Raw genomic sequence first — 20,883 nt, forward strand, 5'->3', positions numbered from 1 at the left:
ATTGAAGGGAGGGAGGGGCTGAAAAATAGACCTGGAGGGAGGGAGGGATTGCAAGAATGGAGGAAGGCGTGGACTGGAGAGATGGAGAGAAGAACTGGAGGAAGGTAAAGACTAGAGAAATGGAGAGAACTAAAGGAAGGTAAGGACTGGACGACTGGAAAGAAGAACTGGCAGGATGGAGGAAGGGATTGGAGAGATGATTGGAGGGAAGGAGAGGGGGATGGAAGAAGAGAGGGAGGGACTGAATGACCTGGAAACCGAGAAAGAGTAAAAGGGAGAGAGGTAAGGAAAGAGAGGAGGAAGGACAGAGTGTAGGTCTGGAGGGATGGAGGGAAGGTGAGGGGGATAAAAAGGATGAGAGTTGAAGAGAAGGAGAGATAAGTAAACTAGACGAAGGAGGAGTTAGGCAGAGGAAAGGATGCTTTTTTTAATGGTGTTCTTGTTACTATAGAGCTATGTAATTCAGTTTAAGAGACGGCTGTTAAAGTGAAGGGGTTGGAAAAGTAACAGAGCACTTCTATTTTATTCCATTCTTTTCTGTTCTTGTTACTGCCAGGCGACTTCATCATCTTCAGGCACATTTCACTTAATTATTATATATTGGTATTGTTTTTTTAAGCTGCAAAAACGCTCCAGGAACTGAATCAGCTAAAGCCAACCTCTGTAACACCAATAGACATCCGTTGCAAGTTATTGCATTTTTTAGGTACCGGCAGTTGATTATATTTAGCTACAGGAAATCCAATAGGTCTGGAAAAATTAAGGAATACCTCTTTTATTGAAAGTGTGGGTAAAAATCTCCATTACTCCCTTCAGTACAGCTATGTCTTGTACTTTCTCTAATTAACGCAAGAAAATTTTATCGCTTCAGTCCTATAGCTTTTTTGTTATCCATTTACCCTCATGCGATTATAGTCAGCTTTTGAGAGGTGTTCCAAGCTGGAGTACTTAGTTGCATTTTTCATTACTTTCTTCCCTGATTGAATAAAATCGTATGTAGGCAGCCAGACTAAAATGAAAAATAATAAAAATATATCTCAAGGAGTTCTTTCAGCTTGGGGGAATCCTCTTGAACTGTAGGACGTAGGAACAATCTCCATAAACCCCTTCAGTACCGTGACCTCTAATTACCATCTTACTAAAGCCAGACGATTTCCAGTTTAGGGTTCAAGTGCTATCCTTGTCGGCTTATGACGACTACTATGCTCATCTTACTGTCACTTGGCCTAAAATTCCCATCTTTTCATCACTGCAAAGCTGCAACAGTATATTAACATTAGAATATGATACTGGTCACAAAGAAGTACTATGTGCAGAATATGGAATCGCAGTAATGCCTTTTGCTGCCACTGAGCTACGTGAAATAAGCTACGAAAGAAAGAAAATCTGGGCCAAGTTAAGGTGAAAATACTACAGCACCTCTTTCGTGGTCATCAGTTTTACATACCACACCTTACTATTCTCCTATATATAATCTGTTTCTTTTTAACAGTGATACAAAAAAATAAAATATTAACGTGTCTTATGTAGAAAATTAAGTGGTAAAAAAGAGGCGCAAGAGAACCATCTAAGCTGAGAAGAATACGGGTAAAAGTCTGTTCTATAGTGTGTCAACAGCATTTAAGAGGATACTGAGGTGTAATATGCAGACTCAGTCGCTAAGGAAAAAGTATAACGAAAATTCCACTACGAACTACTTCATCTTACCGTCTGCCCTAGCGTTGTCCATGGAGTAGGTGATTGTGGAGTTGATGCCTGTGTCTCCGTCTGTGGCTGTGATAGGGCCCGGGCTGGTGTCTAAGGGTTCGTCTAAGGCCTAGTAAGATAGTTACATAAAATGGGAGATTAATGAGCAATGGAAGAAAAAAAAAAATATATATATATATATATATATATATAAAACTAATCAACAAACAGAGAGAAACATGTATGCAGAGACAAGTTAATAAACAGAGATATAGACATGTAGGAGGCAAATTAGTAAGCAGAGAAAGAGACATATGAAGAGATAAAATAACAAACAGGGAAAGAGAGAAGGACGTAAACAGACACGTTAATAAACAGAAAGACATGGAAAAATAAACAGCGAAAGAGAGAACGATATATAAAAAGATTAACTGATAAACAGGGAAAGACAGAAAAACATAAAAAGCTAAATTCATAGACATGGAAAGAGAGAAAGAAACACGAGGAAACATTTTAATAAACGGAAAATAGAGGCATATTTATCAAAATAAAACTTACCGAACAGAAAGGGACAAATATATATATATAAAGAAGAAAGCTAATAAATAAACAAAGAGAGAAAGATTTATAAAGAGGCAAATTCATAAGCATAGAAAAAGAGATGTTATAAAGATGCCAAATAATAAAAAGATATGGATTCATAGTGAGTGGGTAGCTTGGAACCTGGTGACACAGACTGATATATACATAAAGAGGAAGATTAATCTAGATAGAAAATGAGAAAGGCGCAAAACGAGAATAAAGAGTGAAAAAGAGAAGAACTGATGAGGAGGGGTTCGTCTGTGGCCTGGTTACAAAGACTGATAGATAATAAAGAAACATTATTAACAAGAAAAAAGGAATATTGATAACAAGTGGGTTATCTGAGGTCTTGTGACAGAGAGATAGATAAGCTGATACAAAAACAGAAATACAAATATACATGGAGAGACAAATAGATTACGAGAGAGAGAGAGAGAGAGAGAGAGAGAGAGAGAGAGAGAGAGAGAGAGAGAGAGAGAAGCTTATGGGAAAACAATTTGCGTAATACAGAAGAAGAGATTTTAGGAAACTTAGGGAAATACATACATATAAGAAGAGACAAATAGATCAAGAGAGAGAGAGAGAGAGAGAGACAAGCTTGCTGCAAAACAATATGAGCAAAGCAGAAAAGAGAATTCAAAACAGTAAGGAAGCATAGACAACATGGGTTAAAACAATAAAGATGAAATTCTGAAGACGGAGACAATTTAAGGAAAAGAGTTTGGAAAAGACAGAGGAGACAGTTGTCAGAGTTTAGGAAGGACATGAAAGGCGATTGCATGGCACAGAGATTGCACATGAAGGAGTATAGGTTTGGATGTAAGGCAGATAGTTTAGGAAAACCGATGAGGCAATTGTCACTTAGATAGACAGATAAGTAACAGCTTTAAAGGTAGATATATAGATAAAGATAAACTAAATGACTAAGATGGTTTAGGACGGACAAAGAAGGTAGCTGTAAGCGAGAAAGATAGTTTGAGAAAGCCACAGAATGCAGTTGGAAGTCAGATAGCACATTTATGAAAGGCAGAGTGGATTTATGACAAAAAGACAGTTTGAGAAGGACAGACAAAAGTTACAGCATGAGAGCTTAGTCAGGCAAGAAAAGGTAGTTGGAAGACAGAAAGGGAGCACAAAAGGAAAAGACAAAGTAAACATAGAACAGAATAACAGTAAGAAATTTATGAAATCAGATTCAGTTTAAGAAAGCCACAGAAACAAGTGGAATGAACACGGGAAGTCTGTCTGGGAAAGAATGACAAAGTGGTAGTAAGATAAACAGTTTACAAAAGCCAAAGAAAATTACTGTAAGGAGCGGAAGGGCGATGTGTACTCACAGTGGATGAGAGAACCTCGGCGTAGTAGTAAGGACTGGTGAACACAGGGGGCTCATCTGGCTTATCTTCTACTGCCACGGCAATGGTGGTGGAGCTTTGCAGAGGTGGGCTGCCCTGGTCCTGTGGGAGGTTGGGCAGTTTGATTCGTACACAGACTTACGATCAGTTCCCCTGTTTTTACTAAGAGTTGCTGGAAGGAAAGTTCAGAAACTGCCTACATCTTATTCATACTTATTTTGGTGAGAGATGTAGCTGTCTCCCCAAGGATCTCTCTTTGCCCTGCAGAACTATATGGCCCATCAGTCCTAGTTCGGGGGATTCACCCATTAATCATAATTAGGATAACATTCCCTGCTGTAACTGATCTTTACGTTCGTACTGAGGACAAGAGAAGGTTGCAGACTGTCTCTTGTGACCATGAGTTAGACTTTTAGCACAAGCCCTTTAAATCTCCAAGTCCTCAGCTCCTACAAATATCGCTCACCGTAATATCCACCGTACAGTCGTAGCTTTGTGTCGTCTCATAGTCTAAGGAGGACCTGAGCTGGAATTGTACAGTTGCCGGGTTACCATCTCTGCTGGTGTAAGTTGATTCAGTGGCCTCCAATGGGCAATTATCGTCCACCGTCACCGAGAACTGGTTGTTGGGGTTATCCCGATCATTGTCGGTCACTTGAACCTACCGAAGTGAGAGATGGGAAGTTAGATATGGAGTCAAAAGCTCTCTCTCTCTCTCTCTCTCTCTCTCTCTCTCTCTCTCTCTCTCTCTCTCTCTCTCTCTCTCTTACTAACACCAGACGATGTTATTCGGTTTAGGAAGGATCTTTCACGCTATAGTGGATAATGGAGACAATGTATAATTCCTACACTCTGAGAGGTCTCTTCTAAATAACCTCTTCTCAGTCCCACACCGTACTACTCCAAGCCTCACCCTATTCCCTTACACACACACAAACACACACACGTCAAATACCATAATCCTCCAATCCCACTCGCACCCACACCCAAGCTTATACATATACCCTCCCAGTCACATCTATTAACACCCCCAAAACAATGCCTCCCTCACATGCCAGTAGTCTCGAAACCTCACGGTCCCACCTTCCCGATACACCCAACTCACACCCTCACAAATCCACCCTCACACACCCTCAATCCTAACTTTCCCATCCCAGACCCATCCAGTCTCAAGCGCACCCACCTCAGTACCGTAAACCGTGGCTCGTACAGGTAAGACTTTAGTGGTGACAATGTAAGACTTCATAATCTTTCATCATCATCATCCTCCCTAGACCCATGTCCTCCGATTCCCAACCCTACTCACCATCAGCCTTACCCACTCAAAACCACACACCCTCCAACAGCCTCCCACTTTCACCAGCACCCACAGCCTCCCACTTTCACCTCTACTCACAGACTCATGATTTCACCCCTACAAGCCTTCACCCACTTCCACCCTTACCCACATTCTCCCACTCATCCACCCTCCCACCTTTCTGCTACTGCCACCCCCTACCCACATTCTGCCACCCATCCACCCTCCCACCATTCTGCTACTGCCACCCCCTACCTAGGCTTTGGACACAGAGGCCTTCACTCGGTGGTACCAGTATAACTGGCAGTTAAACAGACGTCCTTCAACTCTCTCCCTGTCTCCCGGAAGAAGGATAGTTGCCTGCAGGAGGACAACTTCAGCCTACAGTTCACCGAGTTCACGTCCAAATAAGTTGGGGCAATAGCAACAACAACAACGACCCCTACCCAGCCCCATACATACACACACACACACACACGCACACCCACCCACCCACCCACACACACACACACACACACACACACACACACACACACACACACACACACACACACACACACACACACACACACACACACACACACACACACACACACACACACACACACACACACACACACACACACACACAGCAGTAACCCCAATCATTTCTAATCGCACATCTACCCACTCACTCCTAATCCTGACCCCGCCCAAACCCACACCCTTAACCTCCCACCCACTCCAAGTCTTACACGACCTCCTCCCCCTACCCTCACGTCTCACCGCCACCCACCTCAATATTGTAAAGCGTAACTTCTACAGGAAAGTCCTCCCTGATGGTGACATCGTATGACATCTCATCAGGTGTCGGCTCTTGCGTATTCTCGTCCACGATATTGTGGTCTAGCTCCAGGGTGCACTGTCAGGGGAGTGGAAAGAGGTAAGGCAAGAGTAAGCAGTGGGTGGGTGTGGGTAGGAAATGGTGGAAATTGGTAAGAAATGGGTGGAAATTGGTAAGAAATGGACAGAAAGTGAATGAATCATGGGTGGAAATTACTGGGGGAAATAGGTAAGATGTGGTTTGAAAAGGCGAGGGTGCACTGAAGAAGTCCAGGAATGGGTAGAAACTAGGCAAAAAGAGTAGACAAAAGTTTGTATTTCTATCTATCTTTTTTTTCTCTACTTGTCTGTTTATCTGTTTGTTTATCCAATTATCCTTTTATCAACTGCAGAGTTCTGTGTATAAATGACTGCATTCACATTTAAATGCTTTATATATGGTATGTGTTAGGCCATACATATAGCCGTTTGGGCATACGTATTACAATATGTAATGGATGCTAGTCAGTGTGTGGATAATAACTGGTCAATCAGTATTTTGGCTGCATACATGTACAGCTTTGGTCAATAACTACATACAGTGAGAGTTAAAAGTTCGGCCAATGTTCACCTCTGCTTGTCACTTTTATGCTCTGGCTAATATTCGCTACCTGAGAGAGAGGTTAGTATAATTTTCCATCCAGGTATGATATTCTTTGACGTGATGCAAGAGGAAGGAAAGTTACGGACATGCCGTACGTTGAAAGCAGACACTGGAATATTAAATTCCAACCCTCCTAGCCCACTTGAATTATACTAGTCAGCTCAGCAAGGGCTCATTATAATAGATTTTGACACAGGTTGGACATAACGTAAAAGTTATTGATCACTATTCTCCAAAAAACGCGGCCACTGAACAGTCGCCTTATACGTTGGAATGAGTAGCCTAGCCCTGTGCTCCTCTTCTTTACAGGGCAATAATGGATTGGATGGATTATTAAGAACTGCACATTCAGTGGAGTTCTTACTAATATTGTAGATTTTATTATCTTTTCTTTTTTTTGGAGGGGGTTGGGGGGAAAATCTAGAAGGCTGGCATTCCAAGAGGCTATAGCGCACCTAATGTCTGACTTGGTACATATCTCTGATTAGGGTAAAGGTAATCTTGTTAATTTTAATGCATCAGAAACTCGGTTCTCACATCTTTCAACCTAACAAAATCTTCCTCAGCAGTATCCTCTGATTTTTAACAATATTCAACTCAGTCCCGCATCTTCTTTAAACATACTTGGGTTTTCATTCTCTTGGGATTGATCTTGGAAAGATCATATTACCTCTCGTAAAATCTGCTTCCAGGAGATTAGGTGTGCTGAGCCGACTCCGTACCTTCTTTACCCCTGCACTGTTGTTGACTTTACACGCGAGTTTCATTCGCCATGTGTAGAGTACAGCTCTCATGTGTAGGGAGGCTTCCCACATACAGCTCATATCAACAGAGTGGGGTCAAAAGCTTTGCGTTTCTTAAATTCTCTACCTCTTGTTTGCTTTTTTCAACCTCTGTCTCTTCGCCGTACTGTTGCATCTTTATCTCTTTTCTATCACTAATTCAATGGCCACTGCTCCTCTGAACCGTCTGCATGCATCCCTCGATCACTAAGGCTGGTGAGTGACACCCATCGAACAACAAACATTCATCCCTTGTCTGTCCAACTCTCTAACGCAAGAGTTAACTGTTACTTCCAGTCCTTCATGTACGCAACCGGTCAACTCTGGAACTGTCTCCCCCTGTATTGCCTACTGCCTATGATCTCCAGTCTGTCAAAAGCAGTGTGTCCAGGCATTTCAAAATGAACGGATCTTGAATTTGGCTCTCTGTTATTCTCTCCGAGAAGGAGAGTATGTTTTCACCCATGTTTGTTTGTTTGTTTGTCTGTTAGCAGAATTACTCAAAAACTAAAAGAGAGATTTGGGCCAAATTTGGTATGTAGATGATCTACGTCCCAGGGAACAATCGATTAACTTTTTGTTTGTTAGTTTGTTTGTCTGTTAGCAGGATTACCCTATAACTAAAAGAAAGAGTTGAACCAAATTTGGTGGGTAGATAACCCATATCCCAGGGAACAGTCGATTGACTTTTGAGACCGATCCGGATCGTAATACAGATTCTGGATCCAAAAACACTTCTTGTGAAACCCTAATCAATGATGAGAAAACCTAACCCATTATGAAGAGTGGTTTGGAAGTTACGTTGCCCTTGTCGGATGCGCTCTACTGAGTGCCCCTCTAGTTACCAGCCGCAATAGCGATGCTGGTATTGTTTTCAGTTTGTCTGCTTGCGTGTCTCTGTGTGTGTCTGTGTGTCTGTTAGCACGGTAACTTCGCAATCGCTCAAGATATCGTCACAAATTTTTACAGGTGTGTATTAGGGATGAAAATCTCGGACGAGTTCGAAATTGGTGAAAGTAGGTCAATGTCAAGGTCATATTCCAAACCCTGCTAGATATACATCGGCTTGCGGCTGGTGTGATTCCTCCCTTAGGGGGGGGCCTCTAGTCTTTTTTTTTTTTTTTTTTTCCATGGAGGGACCAACTTTGTGGGTTCCGGGCCTTTTGTTCCCTCTTTCTTGCATAAAATAAAAAGACCGTTCCAGATAGAGACCTGAAATTTCAGGAGTGGCGCATCTTGGTTGCAGGCTTCTTTGGCCACAAAATTTATTTTCCTAGCACTAGCACTAGCGCCCTCTATGTTATTCTTCCAGTTTTTGCTCCCCTGCGCAGCAAAAACTACAGAATCGATTGCTTTGCATATGTTCCAGTGTGTAGTCGTCAACATGTGCCAACGCACCTGGGTATTGATACTGAGATCCAACAAATACTTTCTGAGATACTGAGGAAAATCAGACTGGCCGCCTCATGCTTGAAAGTGCTAAATCCGAAAGTGTTTAGTCGATTACGACCAAATTTGGTGAAAATGTCGTGGGTCTTGAGTGAACATGATTTGCGTAGTATGAATGACCTTGGACTTAATCTCAAGGTCACAGGTCAACATCAGTAAAAAATTTTGTCATACTAAAAGTCCCTTAATAATAGGTCTACAATGATAACAAAAGTATTTTCAGAATCCTAAGAGTGTCTACTTTTAACATTTCATAACAACAATTATGATATATCATTTTTTGGGGAGGCTTTTAGACGTTGTTGGACCTGCCATCAAAATACTGTGTATAGTTCAAAGACTGTACACCACATCTGATGTCCAGGTGTGGATTTTTTTTCCCGCCATTCTAATCTGGAATGTGGCTTTATCGTCTGGAATGTGGAGGTCTTTGAATATTGCTTCGGCAGTTTCCGAAATCTAGTTATTATGATGATTGTTTTTATTACCATTATTATTATTATTATTATTATTATTATTATTATTTATTATTATTATTATTATTATTATCATTATTATTATTATTATTATTATCATCATCATCATCATCATGATCATTGCAATTGTTACTATCAATATTGTTATTGTTGCTGTTATCAGTCCTTCGAAGCTGGATGATATCACTTGAGGCAACTCGCCCTATACCTCTGAGCGAGATTCGGGCTGTCTCTGTGTGTGTGTGTGTGTCTGTCTGTCTGTCTGTATGTGCTCTAACTTCTAGGCTATATGATGGATTTGAATAGAACTTCCCAGGTGATTTCATCTGCTCATTCCAAACGTCTTCCACTATATACAGTTTTCCAACCACGATATATTTACGGGGATCAGACCCCCTCATCAAATTATAGTTCTTAGAAATAGTGAAAGTAGGGTAGATCTGGCTGTAATATCTTAATGCACGTTGTACAATTAACTCCCATTCGCAGTGCAGTATTTGGGGAGCGTGGCCCCCCTCAAGGATTCTTGTGAGGTTACCCTCTCACCAAAATGAAAACGATCAGAAATGAGAGCACATGGACTTCAGCGAAACTTCTCAGATCAGTTCGTCTGGTTCTGGTTCCTATATACATAATTTTCCACCACGGTTATCTTGTATATGAGGTCAGCCCCCTCCAAAACATATAAAGAAAACAAAATAGCGGAAGGAGGGCAGATATTGCTTTGATATCTTAGTATAAGTTGTAGAAAAAGCACTTAGCCGCTACTATTGGTACTACTAGTGCTACTACTAATAATAATAATTATAATAATAATAATAATAATAATGATAATAATAATAATAATATTACGGCGGCGACGACGACTCACTGAGAGTTCACATATGCCACCATTGCGATCATGTGGCTTGTACATCGGGATATTAGCTTCTTGAATGATGTATTAATATTATTTTGTAATATTCTCAAATCGGCAAGCAGGACTGGGTATCCATTTTCCATATTTTCTATGAATGCACAGGAAGAAACAGCACATCCACTTCATAATCATTACTATCATCATCAATACTGCTGTTACCGCTACTACCACTACAACTACTACCAGTAAAACGCCTTTGTCGGCGAGCTACGAGCGAGGCCATTTAATTCTGAAAGCATTGAAATGTCGCCTTACACCCCGAGGATGCCTAGAGTATATTGATGGCTATCTACCTATCAAGTTTCATGCCTTTACGACAAAATGTCTGGTCTGTGGCCCTCTTTTGAAGACTTTCGATATGCAGCACTTTGCGCGTGTCACGTGCCACGTGCACCGTCGGGGTGTGATGAAACCTGTCAGTAACAAATGTTAATGAATAGGGCTATCATATGGTGCAAACCATGCAATGATCAGCCCTGTGGTTACTGAGATATAAGCTTTTCAAATGCCGTACGGTCGAGCCGGGTCAGGCCGGGCCGGGTTGAGCCGGGCAGGGTTAGGTGGCTCATATGTGAGAAAATGCCACTACTTGACGAGACTCGCGAGAGCTTCGCCCTCACTCGTAAATACCAATATTACTGCTACTACTACTACTACTATCTTATTATTTGTATTATTATTATTATTACTGCTATTATTATTATTATTATTATCAATATCACCTTCGTTATTAATATTATTGTATTATTAACAACGTTCTTATCATGCTGAGCACTTACCCCACTGGCGTCAGAAAAATCGGGAAGTTGCAGAACAATCTTCAGCTGACTCTGAAAAACACACACACACACACACAAAAAAAAAAAAGAATTAATAAGGAAGACTGTAGACAACAGACAAAATTACCTAATTAGTCTCTCTCTCTCTCTCTCTCTCCAGCTTACATATATATATATATATATATATATATATATATATATATATATATATATATATATATATATATATATATATATATATATATATATATATATATATATATATATATATACAGAGAGAGAGAAAAAAAAAATGTTTTACTAATATGTTGCTCGAAAAAGTCATAAATAATCTACTAATGACATTGCATGGACAAACCGACACACCCATATTGCTTATGTGTCTGGTACGTACCGTAGGTTTTGGGTAGTCTGGGAGGCCTTCTAGGGATTCCTTCACGGTCACAGTCATCGTCTGATTTTCCATTGTAAACTCAAAGTACTGGGTAAAGGTTTCGCCAGGTGGGATGGTGGGGTCCCCTACGTCCTCATCCCATGTGACTACGTACAGTTCATTGCCCACCTCCTCCAGCTCCTGCACGTCCGTTGTGATGAGCAAGGTGGTGTCAAACCCAGAAATACCCGGCCCGTTCTCCGTCTTGATGTGATCCAGACAATCCCCTTTGAAATGGAGGACCCAGATGTGCATGAGTTTAATTTCATATTCCAATTTTAGACATTAACATACCTTTAGACATTAAACAAAGGTCAGCTTTCTAATTCATTATTGACTTGAATTCCAGTTCATTATCAATTTCAATACAGTTATTTCACAGATCTTCAAAATCGAATTTTAAGAATTGCCGTATTAAGAAATTAGTATACCTGAAGAAAATTATGAGAAATTTTAGCCACTGCATAGAGGAGGTATACATACATTTAGTTTCAACATGGGCAAAAAAATATCGGTTTATATATATATATATATATATATATATATATATATATATATATATATATATATATATATATATATATATATATAAAGACAAATAAGGATGGAGATGACACCCACCAGCATTATCCTTCAATATATTTTTCCGACTTTTCGGACACTTCACGTGGTCATCATCAGGGTACATATGTGGGATCCTACCAAAGAGCAATACTTATACTACAACAGATATGGATCTAAAGTTCACCATTTTCTATATATATATATATATATATATATATATATATATATATATATATATATATATATATATATGTTATTAAATTGAAGAACATGAACAAAAATTATAAACTAACATAAACCAAACTTATCAAATCTATAGCCTTCGTATAGTATAAAAAAAGACAAAAAAGGAAACTACAGCAAAAATGCACATATAAAATTAATGCACAAAAGCAATGCACGAAAAATATAAAGCTCACCAAACGGAAGTAGAGCCCCCAAGACACTAAGCTGAACAGAGCTCGTGTTCCTTACGAGCTCTATTCAGCTTCGTGTCTTGGGGGCTCTACTTCCGATTGGTGAGCTTTATTTTTTTCGTGCATTGCTTTTGTGTATTAATTTTATATGTGCATTTTTTCTGTAGTTTCCTTTTCTTGTCTTTATTTATACTATACGAAGACTATAGATTTGATAAGTTTGGTTTATGTTAGTTTATAATTTTTTTTCATGATCTTCAATTTAATAATACATACTGTATATATATATATAAAGAAAATGGTGAACTTTAGATCCATATCTGTTGTAGTATAACGAGTATTGCTCTTTGGTAGGATCCCACATATATACCCTGATGATGGCCACGTGAAGTGTCCGAAAATTCGGAGAAATATATTGAAAGATAATGCTGGTGGGTGTCATCTCCATCCTTATTTGTCTTTTATCGAAGTTACGGTGCCATGGGTCCATTGCTGATGTGCTGATTTTATATATATATATATATATATATATATATATATATATATATATATATATATATATATATATATATATATATATATATATATATAATTATAATGCAAATCTATAAATGAAACTCCAAGAGAATAAGGAAGACACTGACTAAGTGATGACAGGTAAAGCAGGTATACCCAGCATCACCCATTCTCATTCCATTTTAAGCGAAAGAACTTACAAGTGCGTGAAGAGTCAGCTGGGTGTGTATCCGCCACTCACCCACCTACTCCACCTACCACACTGTACCTCACCTCACCTACCCCGCCTCCTCTCCACCTCAACAACTCACCCACCCCATCCACCTCTTCTCGTGACGTAACAAAGAACAGAAACGAATAAGAGTTTAAAGTGATGGAGTGAGAGAAGGACGAGCACAGATCAAGAAAACGATTATCTGAACGAAAGATTTAGCTCTTTCTCAGTGAGGCTGAAACTGGTTGTTAGGCTACTCTGCAGCTCCAAAAGATTGGATTTAGCTGACAGAAATCCTGCTACACAAAAAAGCTGAACAAAAACCCATCTTTCAACTGCCATGTTACAATGCAGGCGTTGCATAATTGCTCATTCCAGACCACTTAATTAATTCAGACCGATTATGCAGTATATAGTTGTCAGATGATTCATTTACTTAAAACGCCTCCACAAATAGTATGGGGTTTGTGAAAGCCATATATATATATATATATATATATATATATATATATATATATATATATATATATATATATATATATATTTATAATTCCTTCACCTTGAATGTATCCCCTGCGCTGAAAAAATAATCGTCTGGATATACTGTAGCTAGAATGAACCAGCAAAGAATGCGACATTGGATTCAGGACAACTTGGTGTAGTAACAGAGTTAAATCCATCAGTGCGATTGCGCTTTTTAATTTGTTGTGTCTGCTTTCCGATGGTTCAGTTCAGCTCAGGAACCCTCTCTCTCTCTCTCTCTCTCTCTCTCTCTCTCTGAATGGCATTAAGAGTGTACGTAACTTCGTCTGTTCTGCAATGATTTTTTTTTTCATTCATTTTCTTTTCTTTCTTTGAACATTAAACGACTTTAAGCTCAAGTAGAACCACTGTCAGCCATGACGTCGTAGATCCTCTAGCTTATCCCTTAGGCTGTTTTCTTGGGCATATACACTTTCTTTTCGCTGACTGCAGACGATTTTATTCAGAAAAAGAAAACCGCTCGCTGAAAATGGGTCAACAGATAAATATTCTTATGTAGTAAAACTTGCTAGGAAAAAAGAAAAATGGAAACCGATCTTTCCACTATTGTTTCAAGACATTTTCAGGGTAATACCACTTTTAATTTTTTCCTTGTGAGTTACGCTTTATCTAATACATCATACGTATATGCGATTTATTCTTCAAATTTTCATATGTTTTGGCCAATGGCGTCATAAATTTTGCCACAAAACTAGTAATATTATAACTTGAAATTTATGTTTCGGTGTGTGAGTTTTCTTAGTTTCTGCGTGTTTTTTGGTTTTGAGAGAGAGAGAGAGAGAGAGTTTTGTATATCACAAATCGTTTCTATTCATGTGACGTATTTTTTAGTTTTCCATTTATTTTTAATCTGCTCTCTGTGGAATCTTCAGTTAGACATGTTCTTATTTCGTATTTTTCTATGTAATCTTTAGTTAGACACATTATTTTGTTATTGCCTGTGATTTGTTTCATGACGTACGCTATTGATTTGCACACCCATTTTTTTGTCTTTACTTTTGCAGTTTATTTTTATGTTACTGTCTGTCTATGGAATACTTGGTTAAACACTCCTTACTATTATTGTCAGTGTCTGTGAAATCATTTGTTGAAATCAAGTTATGGTCTTTATCTGTATCCATGAAGTCATTTATTTTTTCAAACATTTTATTGTTTTTGTAATTTTCTACGGATTTTTTTCACGTTATCTTCTTTGTAATTATTTATGGAATTTTTGACATGGGTTAATGCTTCTCGTCATTATCTAAGAAATCTTTTGTGACGACACACCTGACGCCTGGGAACAAACTAATGACTCTGTATTTCGGTCACACTGATAAGACTGACAGCAGATTCACTAACACACTTATGTTCAGTTCCTTGTTATAGCTGAGGCCTGTATTTTAACAGAAATTAGGAGGAGGAGAGAGTATAGAACTATCCTTGTCTACTGTTCATATAAATAATAAGAAAAGGTCTACTTGGTTGAGAAATATTATCTGACATGTCCACGACTGTTATTATTATTAATATTAAAATGAAAATTATTATTATTATTATTATTATTATTATTATTGCTATTAATATTGTTATTGTCATGAAAAGCGAGAGGAGGAGACTAAAATTTGTCCCTTTTTTAGTTCACACACACACACACACACACACATACACACAATGTTGCAGGAATATTATCTGGCGTAAGATCTGTGTTTATAAAGAAAAGCTAAGGGAAGAATAGTGTTGAATCTTCCTGTGTCATTATTCCCCTAGCGAAGACAAAGCTTAAGAAAGAGGAGTATTTTCTGGCGTAACTAAGATTATTTTCAGCAGGGAAGACAAGAGAAGTAGAGGGCAGATTGTTTCCACGTCTCAAGTTCGTCCTCCATAAATAAATGTTAGCTACGAGAGGAAAATTATCTTAAGTGAGGCAGAAGATAAGAGCCCACCTGCTTATCTCACACATTGCCTGGTCGTGGATGGGTTAATTAAAAACACTCAAGCTTCCACGACTGTCGCAGCTGAATATAAGCATCTGGTGTTGGGAGGATGTAATCCTAGAACTGTCTTGACCATGAGAAGTTTAATGGTACCAGTGCTAACACCCTCAGGCTCCTATGACTCACTCAGTCGAATAAATACGTTTAGTACAAGAGTTTCCGCAACGAGAAGAAAATTAATGGTACAAATATTAACACCCTCAAGCTGCTATATTCAGTTTAGTTTAATAAATCTCATGGCGTTAACTGGCATAAATTGCGAGAGAAGACACACACACGAGAGAGGTAATATAGTCTAATTTGGGAGATCACTTGTACACTAAGTAAAATTTCGCGTAATTTACCCATCCATTGACAAAACTTCATGTCCTATATTGTTACTTTATGTACTAAACTGTCTCGTTACAAACCTAGCGTATTACATCATATCACTGCGAGTAGGTTATGTAACACACCACGTAAAATTTAGGAAATGACGTCATCTGATTACAAAACTTCATTTACTCAGCTCTGTGTACTAAGCTACTTCCCTATAAAATCTTCATATGCTGTCTCACTACAAAAAGCTTCTTAGACTAAATTATCTGATGCAAAAATCATGTATTACACTCACAGTCTTAGTAACATTCTCAGGCTCCGTACACACACTCTCAGCCAAATGATAATAATAATAATAATCTATCTATCTATATACCTAGGCTGCTTCCCCCAAGGAAAGGGAGGTAGCCGAGACAGGACGACTCACTCTCCATTTACTCATCCATTCAAACACATTCATTCGCATCTTAGCCCCAAAGGGGAGAACGGACAGATCCTCACTGCACCACACCGCACAAGGGTCAACTGGGCAATGCAATCAGTGACATCCGCAGCAGGGCCCGACAGCAGAACTGGTTTACCCCTGCCACATCATAACAGACCCATCCCCTTACCCGCACCAGACCTGACTAGCTGATCAGACCAAATGCGGGAGAATATCCCCTCAGGGCTGCGTCATCACTTATTCATTCACAATTTCTCTCCATTTATTTCTGTCACGCACAGCCACTCTTCCTTGCTCAACAGACATCCCTCTCGCATCCAGCGCTCTCTTCACACTGTCCATCCATCCTATTCGTGGTCTTCCTCTCAGCCTTACACCTCTCACATCAGATCTAGTTATCTTTTTCACCAATCGCTCATTATCCATTCTCTCCATATGCCCAAACCATTGCAACACCCTCTGCTCAACTCTGCCAGCCATCTCCCGAACAACTCCAGTTCTCCTTCGCACTTCATCATTTCGCACCCGATCCATACGCGTCACTCCACACATACTCCTCAGACATCTCATCTCCATTACATTCAAACTTTTCCTCTCTGCTACACCCATATTCCATGTTTCAGCCCCATATAATGCAGTCGGTACCACAACACCCTCATACAGCCTTCTCTTTACATCCATTCTAAGCGAACGACATTTAAACACTTTTTTCATTCCTCCCAGCACCTTTCCTACTTCATTTATTCTAAACTTCACTTCTGCATCTATTCTTCCATCCACAGCAACATGTGACCCTAGATATTTAAAACAATCTACCTCCTCAAGCAACTCACCATTCAAAACTATATTCATCCCCCTACCATCTATCAACCTCGTACACTTCATCACTTTACTCTTATTCTCATTTACTTTCAATTTCCTCCTTTCACACACCCTTCCAAACTCCTCTACCAACTGTCTCAATCTCTCCTCTGAATCAGTCACCAGTGCAGTATCATCTGCAAACAGCAGCTGCTTCAGATTCCACTCTCCTCCATCAATATTTACCAGACTCAGACCACCTAACACTCTTGCATTCACCTCCCTTACAACACCATCCATGTAAATATTAAATAATAATAATAATAATAATAATAATAATAATAATAATAAAACAACAACAACAACAACCCTCTTACTGGAACAGAATAGTAGAGATGTCCCACCAAAAGATAGCTGAAAGAAAATTATGCAGCTACTACGGTCACAGCCTTAGCGCAAAAATTCATGTACTGCCCTACTCCCTACCCTGTCAAGTACTACACACTATCACAGTTCCGTGTACTACTCTATATGATTTCAGTACATTTTAATCCTTTCAATCCCATGACGTATTAGGAGGTATTCTTGCTACTGCCAGACGATTTTATGTACTTATGAAGAGTCACCAAGTAGCGTAGTGGTTGGTGAATACAATACATAACGCCTACAGTTCAAAGAATATATCCAAAGGTAAAAATAAGCGTCTGGAGATAGGATGAATAATCTTTAAACATCATCTGAGGCAAGAGATTAAAAGGTAATGTATGTACTCATTACTGCCCTATATTAATATTACATGTAGGCTAGAGCTCTGAGTGGAGTGCGTGAGTGCCATTCCGTGCAGTGGTTATCTGATTACAGGACGCTCATTTTTACACTCGGTATCTGATCACAGGATATTACGTGTACTCTGCTTAACTTGCCCTGTGACGAATGAAACCGATGTGTACACTTATTACATTATATGGCATGTCCTACGAGAGTTTACTTACGATACAAACAATGTACAGTATTATATTTGTAATGAAGCAATACCATCCTTATTTATTTCATCAGTATAATTATAAAGAGCCTCTATCGGCCTACTGTCGAACATAGCCCCTTCCAAGCTCTTCCTACTGTCTTGTCGGCTGTCAGCACATTCACCCTCCTGTGACTCCTCTTTAGTGAATATGAAATCGTCTGGTGTTATCTAAACTATAATGACAGACTTCCAGCGATAAGAGAGGATGATTTGAAGCGATATTATCACTCTCAGGTTCCTATATTCGCCTGCAGCTGAGTTAAATCGTCTAATGTTAGCCAAAATAAAAACATGTGAGTTGAGACGTACAGTACCATTACGCATCCTGGTTCAACAGTGTATTTATTTTCTGTCTGTATTTCTGTCAGTCTCGTTCTTTCGTACTGTCAGTCTGGTAGTGCATTTCCAAAGCTGTGACATTAAATTTGGACAACAATGTGCCCGACTGATGCAAATATGCTCAACACTCTTAGGCTATATTCCCTAAAATTACAAGCATCAGCTGAGGAATAACTATATTAATGATGGTCAGTTTAACTTGTCTCAGTCATTTAAGAAAAATAAGTGAAGGATAAAAGCTTAGAACACAGAACTGCATCATGGGAGTAATGGACTGTATCAGGATAATAAAAAGTGACATTTATGATCGTGTGGCCTTCTAGTCCTGTTCTGCCTATTAGAAAACTTTGGGTCTGTGTATCTGTTTGTCCATATATCAGCCGGACTTTTATTGCTCCTTCTGGAGCGTAAGGACCCAGAGTCAGTCAAATTAGTCAAGACATTTAAGAAGGAGTAACCAGTTGCTCTGCCATGACCATTAGTATGTAAACCATTAACCCCAATCACACCTCGGAAGTGTACCCTTATGGATCACAACCTGTTGGAGCACCTTACCCCACTGGACCACTAGGTGTCTATTTGATTACAGCCCAACGTAGTATATGGTTTCTTGGACTATGCGAGTAAAAATCTAAAACTAAGCCCAACAAAGAACACTAAACGTAAACCTGGAGAGCTAAGGAAGGAATGGAAAAAATGACCCTAAGTACCATAGGGAGGGAAAAGACCTTTAGCAAAAGGTCAAAACAGTTAAAAAGGAAAAACTGACAAATATTTTTCGTAGATCAAACACCAGGTAAACCACTGAGGCAAGAGAGTCGCCGCCAAGAGATGGAGCAAGAACAGGAGGTAGACAGTATGATGGAGTGATGAAACAGTTTTGCGAGACAGCTTCCAAGAGTGAAGGACTTTGAGAAGGCTCTTTTTCCTGTAGCGGTCCATTACAGCTAGAGGAGGAGGGGGAGGAGGAAGAGGAGGACGAGGACGAGGACGAGGACGAGGACGAGGACGAGGACGAGGACGATTTGGACGAGGAAGATGATGACGATGAGGATGACGTTGATGTTAATGATGATAATGATAAATGTCCAGTTATTATGGGGTATGTAACAAAAAAGAAAAGAAAGAAAACTATGATAAAAAAAATTAATTGCTTACATTAAGGGGTCTTGCTGATTTTCACTTCTTTGTTTACATTAAAACTGATGTGTACTGCAAACATGACTTTTCGTATTGACTTAGTAATTCGTACAGTTCTCATGAATATTATGTCAACGTGTGTGACAAAGTGTATCATATTTAACTCTGCCAGGCTTCTATAACTCTCAATTGGATATAATCATGTAACGTGAGGTGGAAAAGACAATTGAAGAGTTCTCAGCCTTGCAAAGTTAATGGTGACTATTAATACACTAAGGTTCCTCTGACTTGCTAAAATCGTTTAACGTTTGCTGCAAAAGAATGCTGGAAATTTTCTCGCCAAGAGAGGGTTAATATTCATGTTCTGTCAAACTCCAGACGATTTTGTTCACACTCAAGGAGCTAGGAGACTGCACTTTTCTCTCTCTCTCTCTCTCTCTCTCTCTCTCTCTCTCTCTCTCTCTGGTGAATAAAATCGTCTGTTGTTAGTGAGAATAACATACCTACATTAAATGTTCCAGCGAAAGGGTTGACAGAGAGCCGGAAACAATCGTCTGTAGTTACTGGTAAGTGAATATCTAAGTACACATATCACGGAAAGGGGTTAGCCTCATCACCCCAAGGACGTATTATTCATTCTGTTCCTGCTATTTCCAGACGATTTTGTTCACATTAAAAAAGTAGGTTATCCGAGTTGTGAAAAGGTTGATGAAGCTAAGACTAGCTTCTCTACTTCGAAAAGTCCCACCCTGGGAAAAAAAACATAATTACCTGGATGATATAAATAAAATAGAAAATAACGACTGGAATGAGGTGGTTAATAGAAATTCTGCATCAGTCGCCTGAAGTTAGTGAGAATAAAACACCTTAACTGAATATCACAGGGGAGGGAGTAAGTATTTCAATCCAATGACTTTTTTTGTCCTATCCGTGCCATCTCCAGACGATTTTCTTCAGCGTAGGGGAGACTTTTCAAACAGCAGATGTACCGTTCATAAAATCCTCCAGGTATCTCCCTTGAACTGAAAAAGAATCGTCTGGGGGTGAAGTCCTGGTTAAAATGAAAAAAAAAACATTATTGTATGAAAGGGTTTTAACATAGGTCCAGCAACAGAGGATTCGTATGGGTTTCTCACCTTCTACCCCAACGACCGAAATACACACGAAGAACACACTCAAAATGGCCGCCGCGATCCTTCTGGTGCTCATCAAGGTATGTGTTTTTAAGCAGGACGACGACATGGTGATCTTATTTCTCGCGCTAGAAGATAGACGTGGTGTTGTCTTGGAGTACGAGGCGTCCCCTAATCCCGTCTTCATGATACTGTCCTTTGTAATCACACTTTGGAAAGGGCTTGTTCCGC

The 20,883-nt window shown here is 39.4% G+C and overlaps 1 protein-coding gene across 1 annotated transcript in view; it reads right to left on the minus strand.

The window, feature by feature from the left end:
- Window positions 1–11,478, minus strand: part of LOC145412848 (uncharacterized) — a 68,936-nt gene extending 57,458 nt beyond the window's left edge. The window contains exons 1-5 of the mRNA XM_080282648.1: window positions 11,185–11,478; window positions 5,696–5,821; window positions 4,090–4,284; window positions 3,606–3,725; window positions 1,708–1,816 (exon numbers count right to left, since the gene is read on the minus strand). Of these exons, the coding sequence (XP_080138774.1) occupies window positions 1,708–1,816; window positions 3,606–3,725; window positions 4,090–4,284; window positions 5,696–5,821; window positions 11,185–11,478 (844 nt within the window). The remainder of the gene's footprint in view (window positions 1–1,707; window positions 1,817–3,605; window positions 3,726–4,089; window positions 4,285–5,695; window positions 5,822–11,184) is intronic.
- Window positions 11,479–20,883: the final 9,405 nt, after the last annotated feature.

The sequence above is a fragment of the Coenobita brevimanus genome, chromosome 94 (assembly GCF_032717465.1).
Source record: "Coenobita brevimanus isolate Jiangsu-jjx chromosome 94, ASM3271746v2, whole genome shotgun sequence".
NCBI lineage: Eukaryota > Metazoa > Arthropoda > Malacostraca > Decapoda > Coenobitidae > Coenobita > Coenobita brevimanus.